This window comes from Cornus florida, unplaced genomic scaffold (genome assembly GCF_030987335.1).
Source record: "Cornus florida cultivar Cherokee Brave unplaced genomic scaffold, ASM3098733v1 CherokeeBrave_3.0.0_Hap2_Chr02, whole genome shotgun sequence".
NCBI classification, from domain to species: Eukaryota; Viridiplantae; Streptophyta; class Magnoliopsida; order Cornales; family Cornaceae; genus Cornus; species Cornus florida.
In genome coordinates this window covers 62,022,229-62,045,336 of record NW_026775572.1, presented here as the reverse complement: position 1 = coordinate 62,045,336, position 23,108 = coordinate 62,022,229, and the positions used below count along the sequence as shown (strand labels likewise).

The following is a 23,108-nucleotide window of genomic DNA, read 5'->3' as shown; positions in this document are numbered from 1 at the left end:
GTAGCCTAGGCAGGGATATGTCATAGGCTTGTACTAAACACTGCCACCTTACATATGAGGATGCTATAGGCGGGTGCTAGGTACCGACAATGCTACCATGCTAACGAGTATGCATGGGCTAGTCTTAGACATTGACAAGGCTACCGTTCTTATGAGTATGTATTGACAAGCACTAGTCATTAGTCAAACTAGCATATCAAAGAGAGTATGTATTATTTAATGATTGATGTGATTGAGGTTTTAGAATATTCTTTTTTAATGGTGTTGGATTGATTGATAGTAGTAATATTATTAGTGATAATGCTGGTAGTATGAGTTTCTCAAGGTTGTCGAGAAGCTTGATTATGAGTAATTGGTTTGAATGTTGGATTACATAGTAAAAGTGATGGAGTCAATGTGGTGACGTTCTTGGATTTGACCAATAGGTTGACTTGGGTTACCGGTTTAGGTGTTGGTTTGCCGATAATGGCTAACTAGAGTTTAAGGTTGATCTTTACATGGTGTGGTTATGTGTTGATGGTTGTTCATTTCTTATAAGCCTTTTTCAAGGTTGTTAGGCTAAGATTTTCGAAAGAGATATCTTTTTGTGATGTGGCAATAAGGAAATAGGTAATGGAATAGTGATTTGATCGGGAGAATGGGAGAGTGACGTAAGGAAGAAGGCCAACATGTTTTTCTCTTTAAAGAGGATAGATTTTGAAGACAAAATCCTTTTAAGGAAGGTAGATTGTGACGTACCGGATTTTTTCTTTATTTTTGAGCATTTTTCTTTTATGTGTATTTGTGCATGGGGATGCATGCCATGGTGTTCTGGGAGTTGTTTGGGACGTTTCTAAGGGTTCTTTCGGGTTTAGAACCCATAGAAACACATTTGGGTTCATTTCAGTCAATTTCGATTTTCATGCTAAGGAGGTGCCGGTTGGGCCCCGTGTAATACCCCTATATTTTAAAGGCTTATTTGATTCAATTTAATTGCATTATTTGTCTTTTTTACGTTATTTGATTTAATTGGCTAATTTAAATTGTTTGATTATTAATACCCCAATATTTTAAAGGCTTATTTCATTTAATTTAATTGCATTATTTGTCTTGTTTACATTATTTGATTTAATTGGTTAATTTAAATTGTTTGATTATTTGTTTAATTTAATTTTTTATTTAAGTTATGAGTATGTGTTTAATTGCTTGAGGTGTAATTATTTTGGTTATATAATTATTTATTTTATTTTAATATAGTATGGATTGGACTTATAGTTAGTAGAACCCAAAGTAATGGGTTTAGGCTAGCTGAAGTAGGCCTAAGTGTGTTAAGAATGATTTGTGACATGGGGAATGCGTTAGTTATATATATATATATATATATATATATATATATATATATATATATATAGAGAGAGAGAGAGAGAGAGAGATTCTTATGATATATATAATTTAATTATTATTTAATTTAAATTAAATTATCATATATGTCATAATATATCTATATGTTTGTATATTTGTGTGTGTATATATATATTAGGAGTATTATTATTATTATTATTATTATTATTATTATTATTATGTTAGTTGGATTTAGGTTAGGATTTGTGGGTAACTTATATATATGTGTAATAGTTAGAGAATAGTGTTTTTGGTTTTTACGTGAGTTTTGAGAGAAGAAAAAAAGAGGGCTTGGCATAAGGAATGAGAGAAGGAAGAAGGTGACCGGAATCATTATCGGAGTTAAGGAAGACGACCGGAGAAGTTGTAATTGATTTTCGTTCCGAAAATCAAAGAGGCAAGTTCTATGTTCTACTCCTCCCCTTAATTCTTATAAAATATACACCTTATGCTTGACTTTAGGGATTAATTATAATTAAATGATTAAATTGTTTTATACAATTATTAAGAAATAATCTTCAGACGATGTAAGGCAGAATTCTGTTCGTCTGGACAAAATTCTAAACAACAGTTTGATACGTCCATTTTTTACCGGATAATAGTATTTTTTTTGGGTGAAAATGATTGATTGAGAAAAATCCATTAACTTAAGCTTGTGGGCCATACCAGTTCTTGGCCAAAAACCATCGTTTAGGGTTCTGAGATCGTGTTTATTAATTTGCTAAAAAGTGTCAGAATATTTTTGTGATTTTTGTTGGAGGCTGAAAGGAAATCCAATTGTCCTCATATTTTAAATTTAGTTATTTTTATTGATTATGTTATTTATTATTTTTTTCTAGAATTTTTAGAGGAACTTTATTTGTAGGCTTATTTTCGGAATTGCGTTCATCGCACTAAAACTCAATAAATTTCAAATAATGAGTTAAATACAGAGTATATGTTTGATAAATAATATTAATCATATTAAAAATATATTAGGTATTGTATTAGAAGATAATACTCGTAATTGGAGTATATAATGTAGTATGGTAAATACTATTAAGCGTAATTATTCATGTTCGTTAATAAATGATACTTATCATTTTGTTGTTATTATTGGATATTTTGATAAATGATATTGATCATATTATAAATGATGTTAATCCTAATGTGATTTATTATGATTTATGTTATTAAATTTATTATAAAAGATGTTTATCTGAATGTGATTTAATGAGATTTATGATATTAATCATATTACTTATGATGATTAATTATAATAAGATTGTAGTTTTGTTTATGATACTAATCATATTGGACTACTTTGGGATATTATAATAAATGATGTTAATTATGTATTTCTATTATTAAATAATGATTATCATATTAATGATTTGTACAATGCACAAGGATGAACTTATTTAACTTATAAATTGTAATTGGTAATAATCATTTATATATAAGTTGCGTGCATTGTGGAGAACATGTAGGTTGGCTAATAAGCATAAACTCGCTTTTATTATCTACCTTGGTTGTGTTGGATTTGATGCCATTATTGGATATGGCTATGATGAGACTAATGTGTGTATGTGATGTAATCATTGAGATGGCTAATAAGTTAGGCTCCTTGATATTGTTGCCATTGTCAGGATATGGTTTTGTTGTATTGATGAGTATAGGTGGACTAGCTAATAAGTTAAATCCATTCTATTTAATGTCATTGTCAGGGTATGGCTGTGTGATATGTGTATGTGTGAGTGAGCTGGCTAATAAATTTAGACTCACTCTATGTTGTGCCATTGTCAAGATATGGCTATGACATTTTATTGTTCCATTGTCAAGATATGGCTACAATATCTTATATATATGTTGATGTGTCATTATCAAGATATGGTTATGGTAGTTTATATTTTGGTGTGTCATTGTCAGGATATAGCTAGATATATATCTATGTGTGCCCTAATACAAGCTTGAAGTCTCGGGATCAGTGGTTAGTACTGAGGCATATATTGCCGGTTGAGATAGGTAGCTAGATATAGGAGATATGTGTGCCGTGGTAGAAGGAGGACTCATGACCAATTTATGTGCGATTTTTCATGAGATACCCACTACACGATTGAGACTACCCTATAGTCCAATGAAAGTCTTTAGTGTGTGTGTGTGTGTGTGTATGTGTGTGTGTGTGTGTGTATCAGTTATGTAGTTATTGCATGAGTTTATTTAGGGATGTATTGTTTATCAGTTCTCTGATTAGGTTGTAGTAGAAAGAACTTGTTTAATGGTCTGACCCACTATTTATTTTTTAGGTCCACGTCAGTTCAGACTTAAAGCGCGTACGTGCTGATCAGAGAGCTTTCAAATTCACTCTTCCGAATTTGTGATGTAGGACATTATCTTAGACTTCATTTATTGTTTAGACTTATTATTATTTCACTTTTGGATTTTAATTAAGGGTCCATGTTGTACGGATTCCAGAGTTGTACTTTGGAGGATTTTTATTTATGGTTGCTTATGGAGGATAATTATTATGGGATTATTTCTTGGAGATTAATATCAGAGAAGTTATTAATTATTATTTATTTATTTTTCCTTTTAGTGCTTATATTTATTTCGTTTTGTATTTTGTGCTTGTTTTAAAATATTAATTGTTTGATATCCTCCGGTGTAAATAAGTAGAATTCTAGGGTTTCTTCAATCTTCATCAAATCAGTGATCTAGATTTATTTCCCCATAGTTTGGTTGGCAAGAAAGGTAGAAAAGAAAACAAAAAGAAAATAGGCCGGCCTTGCTTGGAATGAGTCTATTTTCAGAGTAACCAAAATACAGAAAACTTTATTTTTAACTGCTTGGATAAGTTTTTAAAGAATAGTTTTAGAAAACTGAGTTACAAGAGTTTGTAAATATGCCCAATCCATGCATGATATACACGTCTTAATGCTAATATTGCATTAGTAGACTTGGGAGAAAGGGAAAAAAAAAAACAAAAAAAGCAAAAAAAAAAAGAAGTTAATTGCATTAGTAGTTAACATCATAAAAATAAAAAAATAAGTGATGTGTAATATTTTTATTTTTTAGTTTAGAAAATTATTTTTAATAAATACAACCAAACAGTTTAATGAGTTTTTGTCTATGTTTATAGTTTTCCCAACCAAGCAGATTTTCAAACTTAAAAAATTGAAAAGTGTTTTCTGTTTTGATTCTATGAAAATTGTTCTTGAAAACCATTTTGAGAGTTGCAATTATTAGTTAAACCATGGCCTTTCAAAGGTTGGGCCATGGATCTAATCGGTAAGATTAATCCTCCTTCATCAAAAGGTCATCATTGGATTATTTTAGCTACCGATTATTTTACTAAGTGGGTTGAAGTCAAGGAATATGTTTTAGTAACTCATAACACGGTGATACAGTTTCTAGAGCGACATATCTTTCACCGATTTGGCTTACCAAAAACAATTGTTGCCGATAATGGATCTGTGTTTCGAGCAAATGAAGTATTACAACTCGGCATTGATATGCAAGTAAAAATGTTAACTTCCACACCATATTATGCTCAAGGGAATGGCCAAGCAGAGGCTTCAAATAAAGTTGTTATTGAAATTATTAAGAAAATAATAAAAGACAAGCTGAGGCGTTGGCATGAAACCCTTTCAGAAGCTTTGTGGGCTTATAGAAATTCGAAGCGGACAAGTACTGGGACAACTCCTTATCGGCTTACATTTGGTCATGATGCCGTGCTGCCAATGGAGTTAAATGTGAAATCGGCAAGAGTAGCTTTACAACACAATCTGATACCTGCCGATTACAATGAAGCTATACTTGCCGAGTTGGAAGACTTGGATGAAGTTCAGAAATTTGCTTTAGACCACCTTATGGTCTATAAAGCAAAGGTAATGAAGGCTTATAATAAAAGGGTGAAGTTCAAGTCATTTACAGAGGGTGACATGGTTTGGCAAACAATTCCTCCACCTGGAAAGATAGATAGAACTTATGGCAAATGGTCACCTACTTGGAAGGGACCATATATAGTCCATCAAGTATTACATGGAGGTACTTATAAATTGAAAGATTTGGATGGTGAGGTGCATGAAAGGCCAATAAATGGAAGATATCTGAAAAAATATCAACCCACTATTTTTGAACTTATGGAGGACAAGAAAGCCTCTAATAAGTCAAATATAGAGGGTCAGTGTTTAGTTTAAGCCATCTATTTTAGTTGTTTGCAAATGTGTTGAGCGGCTCTATAGTGCATACATAATTTTGTTACAATGGGTGTAGTTAAATTTTGGAAGCCGAAGGGTTAAAACGGCTATCAAAATTGGGGGGCATTGTTGACACCTATTTTGGTAATTACATAGGCATTAACGTGGCAATAAGCGTTGGTTTGAAATGGAACATTCTCGGCAAAATTACTTGGCAGTGACGTGGCTATAATTTGGGCTGAAATGGGTTTATATTGTTTACGTGGATTAAAATGCATGCTAAGGTTGGAGAAGCCTTTGAATTGATTAGTGGACAAGGTCAAAAGCTAGTATTTATCTTTTAGATAAGTTTAGTTATATAATTTTAATATATATCGATAGTTTATGTTAGTTAAATGGTGATAATTATCTCTAGGATTAGTTTATTTTGAATTTAAATTCAGTGATGAGATAAAGTTTTATTGTAATTAGAATACTTATTAGTAGGAGTTTGTTTCTAATAATTTCTATAAATAAACAAAAAAACATGCTGAGATAAAGGTCCAGCACCTTCAGAATCATTATTATTATTTGTTTACTTTCTCAAGCTTTTCCAAGAATAGCATCCTTGTTATTTCTTCTTTCTCTCTATCTATCTATCTCAATCTTTCGATCTCTATCTCTATATCTATCTCAATCTCTCGATCTCTATCTCTCTCTTCTTAATCTTTCTTTCTATTTCTTTCTATATCTGTTTCTCCATTTTTCTATTCTCTTAACTTATTATAATTTGTTCATTGAGAAGTCCTATACAATTCTGAACTCAAAGAGGAGTTTTTATTGTTCCCTTTTTTCTTCGCAATTACCTAAAAGTTAACTTTCTCAAATGGACTATAGTTGATAATTTACAATTGAACCATATATTCGGTTCTGACCCACCGATTTACATCAAATTAAGATCAGATTTTAGGATCCAATTTTAGATTCAACACCAAAAATGTTGACAAAAGATCTACAATTTGGTCCGTGGAAAAGCTTTCCAATTCCCACTTGAACCATTGACAATCCCCAACAAGTAACATGTTTGTCCGGGTCTTACTACGTCACTCGTAACGAATGATAGACAATTTTGTTGAAAATTTACAAAGTGACAAAATGGTAATAGAATCGTCAATTCTTATTTGGTCCAACAAAGTGAGAAAATGGTACTATAATCGTCGGTGTCACACGGCACGAAGGAGCCGCCAATGTAGACTACATATATATATATATATATATATATATATATATAGTAACAGCGTTCTGTGGACCCCACGTTCATACCTACCAATTGTAAGAGACTATCAAAGCCATTAGTGTCTTAACATTATCCATCTATCTATTTTGCCTCTGCGTGTGTGTATAAATATATATAGTACTACTTATAATATAGCAAAGAGCTCTGAACTGTCACACAAATAATTTGGCGGAGAGAGAAAGATGAGCAACAAGGAAGCAGTCGCAATGACAGAGTCATATCCGATGGAAGGTGGAGATGGCACTTACAGCTACACCAAGAACTCCACCTATCAGGTACTAAATTATGTGTGTATATCAGCATCTGATTATTTTGTTGAATAGGTACTCTTGTTCTATAAATTATTAGATTTGCCTTTGGTATTTGCTTAGGCAAAAGAATATTGCTTTTAAGCAGTGGTTACAGATAGGTTTCACGGTTAGATGATTACCAACAAAACTGCGAAATGAACTTTTGTGACATAATTTGGGAACTTGAGCTCAAATGAGGTTTTCTTCTCTGGAATGGAGGATGTTTTAAGTAAAAATTATATTTTAGTTGCTATAGTGTATTGTGTGTATCTATATGTTTGTTTTTTTTTTTTGTTATTCTGTGTTGCCTTTTGTTGTTACGTGTTTTATTTTTGTTAATTGGTTCAGGATTTGGAATAGGGTTTGGTTGGGGACACAAGTACGTGATCAACCAACTATTATTTTAATGACATAGAGAAATAGCGCTATGTGCGCCAAGATTTGGGAATGTATGAACATAGGATTGGGTAGACATATCAATGCCTAGCCAATCTATCGGATCTGGATATGCATCACTATGGTATGCTACTTCGGAAGGGATAGTTAAACTATCAACACGAGTCAAATAATCTACAATGATTAGATTCATATGCTCTATGCTAGGTAGGGATTCATTTTTACAACGCTATAATAATAGTGATTGTTAACACTTTAGGGATTCATGAGGATGTGGTAAGTAAAGATCACTGTAATGCCATTATGGCTCGGATGGAGGATTACGTGCTGGTAGGTACTTATTAAAATGACGCCGAGGAAGGATAGTGGACTGATGAAAGCTTTATCAGTCTATTCATGATTACGATACTATTTATAAGGGTGTCATTGGGAGGAGTGGTTGGTGTGCACTTAGAGGAGGAACCAAAGTTTCTACACTATATAAAATGTGCAATTTTTTTTTTTTTTTTTAGGGTCCTAATTTGCAACAATTAGTTGTTGCTTTCACATTGATGACTATACGGAGGATGGGAAAAGTTTCATAAACTTTTGAAGCAGGATAAGGGGTCAAATTGACACTACTTATATTACAAAGGTAGGGTGTGTCAAAGATAGGAAGGTGGGACCGGTCACTTGTCATCAGGAAGCGGTGCACAGTGTGCGTGAAAAATTCATACTATAGGGTTAGCTTTTAACAATGCTCCAAATTAAGTATTGGGTGCAGACGGAAGCTGGTGGTACCAGACTAATGGTACTTTTGGTAGACGGATTGGGAGGAGGATGCCGGGACTGAGGGACACAACACTTAGTTCATTCTTCATTCTGGCGGATAATATGATTCACTCACGATCTGGAGCAGATTTTTGAGGGCCAGGATGAGGTACAGTGGATTTTTGTTTTCCAGTCTAATATAATTAGATGGTCGAGATGGACTAGCAGAGATCACTAGATCTTTGCAGTTATTTTGTATGCAAAAGTAGAAATGATAGAACATTTTTCACGGAATTAGTTGAGGGATTGCAGACTATTCAGAAAGGTCTGGATTTTGGTTGGGCTGTTAGTTTAGTTTCTTGTTTAAATCAGCCCAATGCTAGTTTATTTTTGAACTAGTGGAATATCAATTCATATGAATAAAGGGGACTACAAGACGACTTAGATGCATCAACGTGGTGATTTATACTTTGCATTAAGTTTTGTTTGGTGGAATGGAATGTGAAGGTAGGCGCTCTCAGCAACCGATAGGAGCTTTCGGTTATTTGTTGCATTAGGAGTTGAAGTCTTAGTATGTGTACTAATGACATTTGCTTTACCAAGGAAATTAAGGGGGGTCCACCTCAAATATCGGAACTGACCCTGGAGGCCGTGCTACCTTATTCAGAAAGAGCTTAAGGTGCTCGGGAAGTATTCGTTGATTCGGTGAATGTTGTAGGAGTGACTGAGATGTAAAATTTGTAGAAATTTTCTCGATACACTCGGACGGTTATAAGACATCAAATGTCAGTTCTAGTGAATAAGTTTGGGAAAGGACATGTATATAAACATCTATACGAGTAACACCTGATAGGAAAAGGGAGTAAGCCTAGTCAGAAGTGGATAGTTGGTCGAGATTATCGACATTTATTGGAATTATTAATTCCATACGGATTAAGAGTGGTAGATTGAGCAAGTTTGCTGCTAGACCTAATTCTCATAATGTTCACTTTTGGACTTCGTATTAGTTCTACATTGCACTGATAATGGAGGTATAGCTGTGCTTCATATCTCTCAACGGGGGATTGGATCGAGAATGTATATTCGATCATGGAGGAGATACATGAGATAGATATCCAAAGTTTTTATGGGAAGTTTGGAAATGCTTACTTCACTTCTCATATTATTGGCACAAGGAGGTTAGTATGACAACATAGGGGGTTTTGTATTTTATATGGTGCCAACCTCTTACCTGTTGGTTTGTAATCGTAGCAAGGGTTATCCAATAAGACCCTGGCTTCCTTAACGGAAACATCGGAGAGGAATACTCTTCTTGGTGGTGAATTGTGCGCCGTTCGGTGACGGCAGTATAATTATTGTTAATCGTTACACTCATACATTAGCATTCTCTATCAAAAAATAGTTAATTGGGATGTCTTCCATATCGGCAGCAAGGAGCGTTATTACGGAAGGTCAGTTTTTATGTATTAATTAAATTGACTTTTCATGGATGGTATTTCTCCATTTAGGCGGTAGCCTATCGATTAGTGTTTTAAAACATTGGGATGGGCTGCATAGAAGTTTTACACATCTATGCTGTAGAATTTGGAGGAATATGGATCTTTACCCTGTATCAAAATTTGGGTCAGGATGCGTAGTTGCTAAATACAATTTAAGTGCTGAATAATTTTTGTGTTTCCTTTCTATCGGACCCATAAATTGTTCTTGGCGGATTTGGAATGTGGTGGAGCCTATACACAAAGGCAGAGTCCACAACGGAACGGGAATGAGTTTTAAGATAATTCAAGGTTTTGTGAATTCCGAGGACGGAATTCCGTTTGTTAGGGGGAGGAAGAATGTAATACCCCTAATTTTAAAAAAGGATAAAAGTGAAATTTTATTATTTATTTTATTATTTTTGGGTGCTTACGTGGTTAGGTGATTGGGGATTTTCATGATGTGTTTTGAATTGAATTAAATTGTTTGTTTTAAGTGTTTTATTATTTATTGAGTTTATTGTTTTATTTAATTAAATTACTTGATAAATGGTATTTTTTTGTGCTAATTGTATTTTTTATTTTTGGAATTTATTATTTTTTTTTGTTAAGGACTTATTAGTTATTTTAATGGAATTAATTGGATTTTCATTAGTATTGTTAATTGTAATAATAATATTAGGGTTTTGGTATTTTTATGGGCTTGCCGACATAATTAATTAGGTTTCAAGTTTAGGGTTTTATTGACTTAAGATTTGGAATTAGTTATAAATATATAACTTATACGTCTCTAGGATTTGAGAACCCGATTCATGACACAGTGAAGGTAGAACATCATAACAAAGACTTGTGAGAAAACTGAACGAGAGAAAATTGAGCGATAGCAGTTAGGGTTTTGGCCAAGGATTGTAGGCCAGACCAAGGAGGAAGGTTGGGGGATGTTTATGGGTTAAACCAAGACTAGCAAAGAAGGTTCAATGGAACTAAGTTCGCCGGAAAAACCTAGGAAGAAGATAGTGAAAGGTTTCAGATCGAAACCTTAAAGTGGCAAGTCTTTTCTTTCTCCTTCCCTTTGGCATGTGTTCTGTGCACCTAGATAATCTTTAGGGATTAATTGGACATTAATTTAACCAAGCATGACTATTATATGTTAAGTTTAATTATCTGTTATCCGTAAAATTTATCTGTAATAGTTGTATCATGTATGGTTGCATCGTCTCTGTCTTAGAGTAAAAAGGTCGTCACTGTTTTAACATGGTATTGAGTTTGACTGCTATAAACGAAGGTCTAAATTAATACTAGATGAGATTTAAAACCTTTAAAAATTTAAATTAGAGGAAGAACAGAGGGTTAGAAAGGAACTATTGTTGCAAATTAATTTCAGTTTAATTCCTTAAGCGTGTTTCAGTTCAGTAGCAAATTTAATTCAAACTTAAATTCCTGTAATTGATTCCAATAATTGTAATGAACTAATGGGATGCTACTGGGTGTTAATTAAACTCCTAAGTTCAGTTTTAAAATCCAACAAAGTGACAGGAATAAGCCGGTGAAAGAGCAGAGAAGCTGAAACGAAGCAGAACGGAGAGAAGGCCCACAGGGGGGAAGAGAGCCGGGTCTGGAATGCCAAGAGCCGGCTCCCACCTGATTAGAGCCGGCTCCAAGGTTGTATGGAGCCGGCTCTAGGCTGAATTGGAGCCTGCTCTAATTTTTCCAAGAGCAAGCACTTTCCTAATTTGGGGCATATTGTAATTTTTAGCTACTATTTGGGCACTTGGGTTCTTAAACAGTTTTAAAACTTTAGTGGGGTTTTCAATGATTATTTTAACACGTAATCAAGGTCTTGAATTGCATAAAACACCCCCTTTGTGTTAATGGAATTAACAGTGTGCTATTTAAAAACTATGCGTACGGTTAACGACTAGAAGGAAATTAATTGTCTAGTTTTAATTCGACAATTTAAGATGCTATAACATGATTCTAAATTAAGTTTTAGATGCACGGTGGAGTCTTTTAATTAACAAATTAGACTTGTGGCATAGTGTATGGCTCTGCTAAACGATAGAACTAAATACAAGTATAAAACTTAGTACGCTGTTATCGGATGGAAATAACTAAATTGCTTAAATTAATCTAGAAAATTTATTAGACTATAATATGATTATACAATTTGTTTAAATGCATGATAGAGTTTTTGATTTATTAAAACTAATCTATGCATGCTCTGGATGCTGGTTGTTGAACTATTAAATCATTTCTTGCAATTACATGGTTTAGGTCTTGGATTTAAATTGCTGAAACTTTGAACACTTTTCTGCAATGATATGGATAATTGGTTTTGCACTGTAAATTACTTACTTATTATTTATATGTTGTAATTTATGTGGATATGGAGGATTGTATACACCGGTATGGGACGGTGACATACTAGGTATGGTTTTGCTCAAAACGCTAATTCCTACCTTATGGATTTTAATTGGTGAACAGTTTTACCTGTTTAATCAATTATATGGATTTTGTGGATTGTATGCATCGGTATGGGACGGTGGCATACTAGGGATAGACTGATTCAAAATACTCAGTCCTACCTATTTTGGAATAAGGGTACGAATTATAAAAACATAATTCTTCTTATATTTAAGTCTGTGCAGTTGAATAAGCTGAACGACTCTCTTATATAAGTCTGTGCGGCTGAATAACCTGAATGACTTATTGGATTTCTTATGGTTGGATATGAACGGATTTTAAATATATGGTTATGGTACCACGAGATGAGCTTGAGTCTCAGACTCATTGGTTAGGATGCGTATATGCAGTGGATGCATAACTGGCTATATTAAGTTGAGGTGTACCCTGTTAGGTCTAGATACTAATGCCCGCCTTTGGGTGCGTATTCGCATGTTGCCTTCTATTCAGGTTGAGACCCCAACTGTAGTCCAGTGAATGTCCCTTAGTGTGGTTATATATATATGTATTGACTAGATAGCTATTGTTGAGATATCTAGGGTGTATTTGCGTATCGGGTCACTGTTTGGATTGCAGTTTGCATGTGGGCCTGACCCATTCTTATTTTTACAGGTGTTCGTTAGTTCTAATCTTAGAGCTAAATCGTGCTGAGCAGATAAAATCATTCACTCCACCGATGTTGTAGGATTTTGTTTCATGTGTTTAGGCTTTGGTTTTATTTCCAGTCATTTGAGTTCAGTGGGATATTTTAAGGGTCCACTAGATTGATTCCCGAGTTATATAATTTGGAGAACGATTTGTATTTGTGGAGGATCAGTTGTAACAGAATAGTTTTATTTATCAATGGAATTATTTATTCTGAGGTTTCAATTATTGGATTATCATTTTAGTTTTCATTTCAGCAAATTTTATTTATCTCATTTGTCTTAATTGTATTCTGTGTTCGATTATTGCTAATTGGTTTGAATTCCTCGGGTAATCAGGCGTGGGCCTGGCCAAACCGCATCTGAAAATTCGGGAGTATCTCAGTTGGTATCAGAGCACTCCAGGTTCTAATGTCCTTAGGAGTGTTTTCGTTATAAGACTTCCGCGTTGCGTCTCTTAAAACTTAGAGCCATGTTAGGATTCGTTGTACTCTCTTTACAGTTTGTTCGGAAGAGTTGATATCAATTTCCATAAATGGTTGACACTAAGAGGAGGATGGGGTTCAAGGCGAAAACGATACGGACCCAAAGGAGTAAAGGAGTAGGTTGTCGAGTTCTTTGCCAGAAATAGAACTTGGGATCGAAGGTTTAGTTCCAAGGTTGGCATTACTTAGAAAGTATACGCCACGAACGGATCTGGGTGTAGGTGTTAGGTCACCGCATGTCGGGGCCAACACAACTTCGGATAATCTCAAAAAGGAGACAAGCGAAGAGTAGGATTCTGAAGAGGATCCTAAGAGGGGAGATATCAGCGTCCTCAAGGAAAAGGATATTGAAGCTTGAAGATGAAGGATTGCACGAGGGTGCTCTCAGTTCACCAGCAGTATAGTGAATAATACTGGTAGGGTTGGTGTGAACCAATCTACATATAGATGAATTTTTGTGTCGTCTCTCAGAGAGTTAATTGAAAAGTACTCTTTAGGCATTTGGGAATCAGATGGAGTTCTTATCAGAACAAAGACGTGATTTTATATCACATTTTGGAGTGAATGGGGATTAGGTTGTGACGTTCTACGTTGCGTTGTAAAGCCACGATAGATGGTTGGCATTCCGAGTATAAAGGGTAAGCCTTTGGTATTTGCTTAGGCAAAAGAATATTGCTTTTAAGCTGTGGTTACAGATAGGTTTCAAGGTTGGATGATTACCAACAAAACTGCGAAATGAACTTTTGTGACATAATTTGGGAACTTGAGCTCAAATGAGGTTTTCTTCTCTGGAATGAAGGATGTTTTAAGTAGAAATTATATTTTGGTTGCTATGGTGTATTGTGTGTATCTATGTGTTTGTTTTTTTTTTTGTTATTCTGTGTTGCCTTTTGTTGTTACGTGTTTCATTTTTGTTAATTGGTTCAGGATTTGGAATAGGGTTTGGTTGGGGACACAAGTATATGATCAACCAACTATTATTTTACTGACATAGAGAAATAGCACTATGTGCACCAAGATTTGGGAATGTATGAACATAGGATTGGGTAGACATATAAACGCCTAGCCAATCTATCGGATCTGGATATGCATCACTATGGTATGCTACTTGGGAAGGGATAGTTAAACTATCAACACGAGTCAAATAATCTACAATGATTAGATTCATATGCTCTATGCTAGGTAGGGATTCATTTTTACAACACTATAATAATGGTGATTGTTAACGCTTTGGGGATTCGTGAGGATGTGGTGAGTAAAGATCAGTGTAACGCCATTATGGTTCGGATGGAAGATTTCGTGCTGGTAGGTACTTATTAAAATGACAATGAAGGAGGATAGTGGACTTATGAAAGCTTTATCAGTCTATTCATGATTAAGATACTATTTACGAGGGTGTCATTGGGAGGAGTGGTTGGTGTGCACTTAGAGGAGGAACCAAAGTTTCTACACTATATAAAATGTGGAAATTTTTTTTTTTTTTAGGGTCCTAATTTTCAACAATTAGTTGTTGCTTTGACATTGATGACTATATGGAGGATAAGAAAAGTTTCATAAGCTTTTGAAGCGGGACAAGGAGTCAAATTGACACTACTTATATTACAAAGGTAGGGTGTGTCAAAGATAGGATGGTGGGACCAGTCACCTGTCATCAGGAAGCGGTGCACGATGTGCGTGAAAAAGTCATACTATAGGCTTAGCTTTTAACATTGCTCCAAATTAAGTATTGGGTGTAGACGGAAGCTGGTGTTACCAAACTAATGGTACTTTTAGTAGACGGATTGGGAGGAGGATGCCGTGACTGAGGGTTACAACACTTAGTTCATTCTTCATTCTGGCGGATAATATGATTCACTCACGATCTGGAGCAGATTTTTGAGGGCCAGGAGGAGGAACAGAGTGATTTTTGTTTTCCAGTCCAATATAATTAGATGGTCGAAATGGACGAGCAGAGATCACTAGATCTTTGCAGTCATTTTGTATGCAGAAGTAGAAATGATAGAACATTTTTCACGGAATTAGTTGAGGGATTGCAGACTATTCAAAAGGGTCTGGATTTTGGTTGGGCTGTTAGTTTAGTTTCTTGTTTAAATCAGCCCAATGCTAGTTTATTTTTGAACTAGTGGAATATCAATTCATATGAATAAAGGGGACTACAAGACGACTTAGATGCATCAACGTGGTGATTTATACTTTGCATTAAGTTTTGTTTCCTGGAATGGAATGTGGAGGTGGGCGTTCACAACAACCAATAGGAGCTTTCGGTTAGTTGTTTCATTAGGAGTTGAAGTCTCAGTATGTGTACTAATGACATTTGCTTTTAACAAGGAAATTAAGGGGGGTCCACCTCACATACCTGAACTGACCCTAGAGGCCGTGTTACCTTATTCAGAAAGAGCTTAAGGTGCTCGGGGAGGATTTGTTGATTCAGTGAATGTTGTCGGAGTGACTGAGATGTAAAATTTGTAGAAATTTTCTCGATACACTCGGACAGTTATAAGACATCAAATGTCAGTTCTAGTGAACAAGTTTGGGATGGGACATATATATAAACATCTATACGAGTAACACCTGTTAGGAAAATGGAGTAAGCCTAGTCAGAAGTGGATGGTTAGTCAAGATTATCGACATTTATTGGAATTATTAATTCCATGCGGATTAAAAGTGGTGGATTAAGCAAGTTTGCTGCTAGACCTAATTCTCATAATGTTCACTTTTGGACTTCGTATTACTTTTGGCTTCCTTAACGGAAATATCGGAGAGGAATACTCTTCTTGGTGGTGAATTGGGCGCCGTTTGGCGACAACAGTATAATTGTTGTTAATCGTTACGCTCATACATTAGCATTTTCTATCAGAAAATAGTTAATTGGTATGTCTTCCATATCGGCAACAAAGAGCGTTATTACGGAAGGTCAGTTTTTATGTATTAATTAAATTGACTTTTCATGGATGGTGTTTCTCTATTTAGGCCGTAGCCTATCGATTAGTGTTTTAAAACATTGGGATGGGCTGCATAGAAGTTTTACACATCTATGCTGTGGAATTTGGAGAAATATGGATCTTTACCCTGTATCAAAATTTGGGTCAGGATGCGTAGTTGCTAAATACAATTTAAGTGTTGAATAATTTTTGTGTTTCCTTTCTATCGGACCCATAAATTGTTCTTGGCGGATTTGGAATGTGGTGGAGCCTATACCCAGAGGCAGAGTCCACAACGGAACGGAAATGAATTTTAAGATAATTCAAGGTTTTGTGAATTCCGAGGACGGAACTCCGTTTGTTAGGGGGAGGAAGAATGTAATACCCCTAATTTTGAAAAAGGATAAAAGTGAAATTTTATTATTTATTTTATCGTTTTTGGGTGCTTATGTGGTTAGGTGATTGGTGATTTTCATGATGTGTTTTGAATTAAATTAAATTGTTTGTTTTAAGTGTTTTATTATTTATTGAGTTGATTGTTTTATTTAATTAAATTACTTGATAAATGGTATTTTTTTTACGCTAATTGTATTTTTATTTTTGGAATTTCTTTTTTTTATTATTAAGGACTTATTAGTTATTTTAATGGAATAAATGGAATTAATTGGATTTTCATTAGTATTGTTAATTGTAATAATAATATTAGGGTTTTGGTATTTTTATGGGCTTGCCGACATAATTAATTAGGTTTTAAGTTTAGGGTTTTATTGACTTAGGATTTGGAATTAGTTGTAAATATATAACTTATACGTCTCTAGGGTTTGAGAACCCTATTCACGACACAGTGAAGGTAGAACATCATAACAAAGACTTGTGAGAAAACTGAACGTTAGAAAATTGAGCGATAGCAGTTAAGGTTTTGGCCAAGGATTGTAGGCCGGACCAAGGAGGAAGGTTGAGGGATGTTTGTGGGTTAACCAAGAGTGGCAGAGGAGGTTCAATTGAACTAAGGTCACCGGGAAAAACCTAGGAAGAAGACGGTGAAAGGTTTCAGATCGAAACCTTAAAGAGGCAAGTTCTTTTCTTTCTCCTTCCCTTTGGCTTATGTTATGTGCACCTAGATAATCTCTAGGGATTAATTGGACATTAATTTAACCATGCATGACTATTATATGTTAAGTTTGATTATCTGTTATCTGTGAAATTTATCTGTAATAGTTGTATCATGTATGGTTGCATCGTCTCTGTTTTAGAGTAAAAAGGTTGTCATTGTTTTAACATGGTATTGAGTCTGACTGCTATAAATGAAGGTCTAAATTAACACTAGATGAGATTTAAAACCTTTAAAAATTTAAATTAGAGGAAGAACAGAGGGGTTGGAATGGAACTGTTGTTGCAAATTAATTTCAGTTTAGTTCCTTAAGCATGTTTCAGTTCAGTAGCAAATTTAATTCAAACTTAAATTCCTGTAATTGATTCCAATGATTGTAATGAACTAATGGGATGCTACTGGGTATTAATTAGACTCCTAAGTTCAATTTTAAAATCCAACAGAGTGATAGGAATAAGCCAGTGAAAGAGCAAAGAAGCTGAAACGAAGCAGAACAGAGAGAAGGCACACAAGGGGGAAGAGAGCCGGCTCTGGAATGCCAAGAGCTAGCTCCCACCTGATTAGAGCCGGTTCCAAGGTTGTATAGAGCCGGCTCTAGGCTGAATTGGAGCCTGCTCTAATTTTTCCAAGAGCAGGCTCTTTCCCAATTTGGTGCATACTGTAATTTTTAGCTACTGTTTGGGCACTTGGGGTTCTTGAACAGTTTTAAAACTTTAGTGGGTTTTTCAATGATTATTTTAACATGTAATCAAGTTCTTGAAATGCATAAAATACCCCCTTTGTTTGGGATGGTGACATACTAGGTATGGTTTAGCTCAAAACGCTAATTCCTACCTTATGGATTTTAATTGGTGAACAGTTTTACCTGTTCAATCAATTATATGGATTTTGTGGATTATATGCACCGGTATGGGACGGTGGCATACTAGGGACAGACTGATTCAAAATACTCAGTCCTACCTATTTTGGAATAAGGGTACGAATTATAAAAAAATAATTCTTCTTATATTTAAGTCTGTGCAGTTGAATAAGTTGAACGACTTACTGGATCTCTTATATAAGTCTGTGCGGCTGAATAAGCTGAACGACTTATTGGATTTCTTATGGATGGATATGAACGGATTTTAAATATATGGTTATGATACCACGAGATGAGCTTGAGTCTTGGACTCGTTGGTTAGGTCGCGTATAAGCAGTGGATGCATAACTGGCTATATTAAGTTGAGGTGTACCCTGTTAGGTCTAGGTACTCATGCCCACCTTTGGGTGCGTATTCGCATGTTACCTTCTATTCAGGTTGAGACCCCTACTGTAGTCCAGTGAATGTCCCTTAGTGTGGATATATATATATGTATGGACTAGATAGCTATTGTTGAGATATCTAGGGTGTATCTTTGTATCGGGTCACTGTTTGAATTGCAGTTAGAAAATAATTTGCATGTGTGCCTGACCAACTCTTATTTTTACAGGTGTTCGTGAGTTCCAGTCTTAGAGCTAGATCGTGCTGAGCAGATACAATCATTCACTCCACCGATGCTGTCTGATTTTGTTTCATGTGTTTAGGCTTTGGTTTTATTTCCAGTCATTTGAGTTCAGTGGGATATTTTTGGGGTCCACTAGATAGATTCCCGAGTTGCATAATTTGGAGAACGATTTGTATTCGTGGAGGATCAGTTGTAACAGAATAGTTTTATTTATCAATGGAATTATTTATTCTGAGGTTTCAATTATTGGATTATCATTTTAGTTTTCATTTCAGCAAATTTTATTTATCTCATTTGTCTTAATTGTATTCTGTGTTCAATTATTGTTAATTGGTTTGATATCCTCGGGTAATCGGACGTGGGCCTGGCCAACCCGCATTTGAAAATCTGGGGTATCTCAGCTCATAAGCTAAAAATAAATCCAATAAAGTGTGCCTTTGGAGTATCGGCAGGAAACTTTTTGGGTTTCTTAGTTCATTAAAGGGGTATAGAGATCAATAGGAATAAAGCTAAGGGAATTATTAATGCCAGTGCGCCAAGAAGCAAGAAACAGTTGCAGAGGTTACTTGGGCAAGTGAACTATCTTAGGAGATTTATTGCCAAAACAGCTGGGAAATTACATGTGTTTTCCCCGCTACTCAAGTTGAAGCCAATAAAAGAATTCAAATGGGATGATATACATAAAAGGGCATTTGACCAGATTAAAAAATACTTGTCGAGTCCTTCTGTCAAGATGCCACCAAGGAAGAAATGGCCGATGAAATAATATTTTTCAGCTACTGAAGAATCCATTAGAGCCATGTTAGCACAAGAGAATGAAGCAGGAAGTGAACAAGCAATATATTATCTCAGCCGAGTTTTAACTCCAGTCGAGTGTAGATATACACCGATTGAGAAATTATGTTTGGCTTTGTATTTTGCAGCAAAGAAATTAAGAGTCTATATGTTGCCTGTTTTGGTTTATATTATTTGCCAAACCGATATCTTATAAAGTATATGCTATCAAGGCCATTAATAACAGGCCAAATTGGCAAGTGGGCTTTGGCACTAATGGAGTTCAACTTTGCATATGTTCCACAAACGGCAATTAAGGGAAGAGCATTGGTAGATTTTCTTGCCGATCATCCCTCGCCTGAAATTGAGTCACAAGTATTTGATGAGCTTGACTCGGCATCCATATTCATGACTCCATGGACTTTAATGTTCGATGGGTCAAGTACCAGTGAAGGCTCGGGAGCTAGTATAGTCATAATATCCCCAACATGGAATCAAATTTCGTTTTCCTTCTTTTTGGATTTCAGGTGTTCAAATAATCAAGCCGAGTATGAAGCATTAATTATCGGCTTGGAAATCCTACTAGAGATGGCAGTTAAAGACGTCCACATTATAGGAGATTCAAGTTTGGTGACTAATCAAATCTCAGAAGACTTTAGATGTTTGAATTGGCAATTAAGACCATTTCATTCGTTGGCAACCCAGTTGGTCAACCAATTTCATAATGTGACTTTGGAATACAAACCAAGGGCCATAAATAAAATAGCTAATGATTTAGCATAGACTGCTTCAGGAGTCAGGGTGCCGAGTGGTATGAAGGAAAGGATAATGAAAATTACATGCCGATCTCTTCCATCGGCTGAAATAAGAAATCAAGTTATGGAAGAAGTCTTTGCCACTGACATTGCCGAGTTGGATGATGATGATTGGCGAATCCCTTACATCTTGTTCTTGCAACATCCAACTCCAGAAATTGACTGAAGAATAAAAAGAAGTGCAGTTGATTATGTGCTTATGGATAGAGATCTTTATAAAAGATCGGCTGATGATGGTTTGTTATTTCAATGCATTAGTAAGTTTGAGGGTTTAAAGATTATGGCCGAGGTACATGAAGGGATATGTTGTGATACCCCTCGGATCTGAGACACGGGTTGATCAGGCCCAGGCCCAAACCCGAGGGAATATCAAACAATTAAAGTATTTTAAAACGAACACAGATGACAAAAAGAACAATAAAGATAGAATAAAACTGAAATAAACATTAATTATAAAATCCTCCATGTATAACTGAAAATTGAAACTCCAATCCTCCAAAACTTCAAGGTTACAACTTGGGAATCCACTGATGGACCCCTAACCAAAAGTTCAACTGAAACTGAAAACTGAAAATAGATAATGCTAGAAATATCGAGAGAAGTCCTACGTAATCAGATGAAGGTGAGACTGTCCTCGACAAGCACGATCAAGCTCTAAAGCTGGAACCGTCCTGTACCTGAAAAGAATAATGAAGGAGTGGGTCAGACCCACGAGCAAGTTCTAATCTAACTGCAATCCATACAGTGACCCGATACGCAGATACACCGTAGACACCTCACAATATCTATCTAGTCCATACGTATAAATATATCCACACTAAGGGACATTCACTAGTCTATAATAGGGGTCTCAACCTGAATAGAAGGCAACATGCGAATACGCACCCAAAGGTGGGCATGAGTACCTAGACCTAACAGGGTACACCTCAACCTATTATAACCAGCTACGCATCCACTGCATATACGCACCCTAACCAACGAGTTTGAGACTCAAGCTCAACTTGTGGTACCATAAACATATATATAAAGTCCGTCCAAATCCAGGGTAAGCAGTTCAACTATTTATTAAACTGACATACAATAAACCAACTAGTTAGTCACTCAACTTATTCAGTTGATATGACTTAACTACCATCCGTTAATCCAGGAAGTCATCCAACTTGGTTACAGCTGATCTGACTTAGTCACAATTAGGATTCGATATCTTTCAATCCATTCCATTAATCTATTAGGTTAGGTTTATGCGTTTTGAGCTAAACCGTCCCTAGTATGTTACCGTCCCATACCGGTACATACAATCCTCCATATCCAGGTAAATTACAACATATATAACAGTTTAATAATTTACAGACCCAAAAACCACCATCCAAACAATTGCAGAAAAATATTTAAAGCTTCAGCAATTTAAATCCAAGCATTTAACCATATAGTTGCGGAGACGATTTAACAAATCAACAACTAACATCCAGAGCATGCATAAACCAAATTTAATATGTCAGGGACTCCATCATGCATGTGAATAGGTTAAATAATCCTAATATTATCCAATAAATTGCTAAAACAATTTCAGAAGATTGTTTAATATTTCGGCAATTTAAATCCAAGCATTAACCATATAGTTGCAGGAAACGATCTAATAATTCAGCAACTAGCCTCCTAAGCATGCATAGATCAAAATTAATAATTAAATGACCTTATCATGCACTTGAATGCATTCTAAAACAAGTTTTATAAACACATTATATTCCATCAAATTGCTGAAATTAAATTCAACAATTAATTCAACTTCCATTTGTTAAGTGCCTTAATTTTTACACTGTTTGTCCCGACAATTTAGAATTAAACTTTAATCAATTTAGGGTCTTAATAACACTCAAAATTCAATCCTTAATCCCTCTGAAAAGTTCCAAATTCACTCAAATAGTCTCCATGCTCCAACAGTGAACATAGTACGTAGAAAATTAAAAAAAAACTTAAAATAAATCAAAAATAAAATGGGGGCCTGCTCCAAAATTTGGAGCAGGCTCTTTTTCCAGCCTAGAGCCGGCTCTAGGACTCCTTAGTGCTGGCTCTACTTTGTTGTGGGAGCCGGCTCCCACTTCTATGGAGCCGGCTCTCACCTCCTTTGAGAGCCTTCGTCCCCGGTGCGTCGTTTCAACTCTTGTGCTCCTTCTCCGGCTTATTCCTAACACTCTGTTAGTTTTTAAAACCAAACTTAGGTGTCATATTAATACCCAGTAGCATCCCAATGGCTTGATAACAACAATTAAAATCAATTACAGAGGTTAAATTTGCTACCGAACTAAACCGCGTTAGGAACAAAACTGAAACTATAATTCTATTCCAACCTCTCTGTTTCTCTTCACAAACTGATCTTAGGAGTCTTTTATCATCCCATTAACATCCCCAGGGTTTGTTTACAGAAGATAGAAGCAAGAATCGTAACTAAAATCTCAACAGATTTTAATATGCTTTAATGAACAGAACTGGGAGCAACAATACACGAACTGTAAACAGATTTGAAATCAATGCAAACAAATCATCAACAAGCATACATTAAACACATAAGTTTCATTTACTAATTAGTTAATCCCTAGAGACTATCTAGGTGCACAGAACACGAGCCAAAGAAAAGGAGAAAGAGAAGAACTTGCCTGTAGTTTTAG

General features: G+C 35.2%; 1 protein-coding gene and 1 long non-coding RNA gene across 2 annotated transcripts; both read left to right on the top strand.

Annotated features, from left to right (window-relative positions):
- Window positions 1-4,634: 4,634 nt before the first annotated feature.
- On the top strand, window positions 4,635-5,558 carry LOC132296317 (uncharacterized). Its single transcript, XM_059794530.1, has one exon. It carries the CDS (start codon window positions 4,635-4,637, stop codon window positions 5,556-5,558), a length of 924 nt encoding a protein of 307 aa, XP_059650513.1.
- A 1,297-nt stretch (window positions 5,559-6,855) lies between these two features.
- LOC132287246 (uncharacterized) lies at window positions 6,856-19,096 on the top strand. Its single transcript, XR_009472968.1, has 2 exons — window positions 6,856-7,109; window positions 18,839-19,096. It is a non-coding gene; the product is annotated as an uncharacterized LOC132287246 (long non-coding RNA).
- The last annotated feature ends 4,012 nt before the right edge of the window (window positions 19,097-23,108 follow it).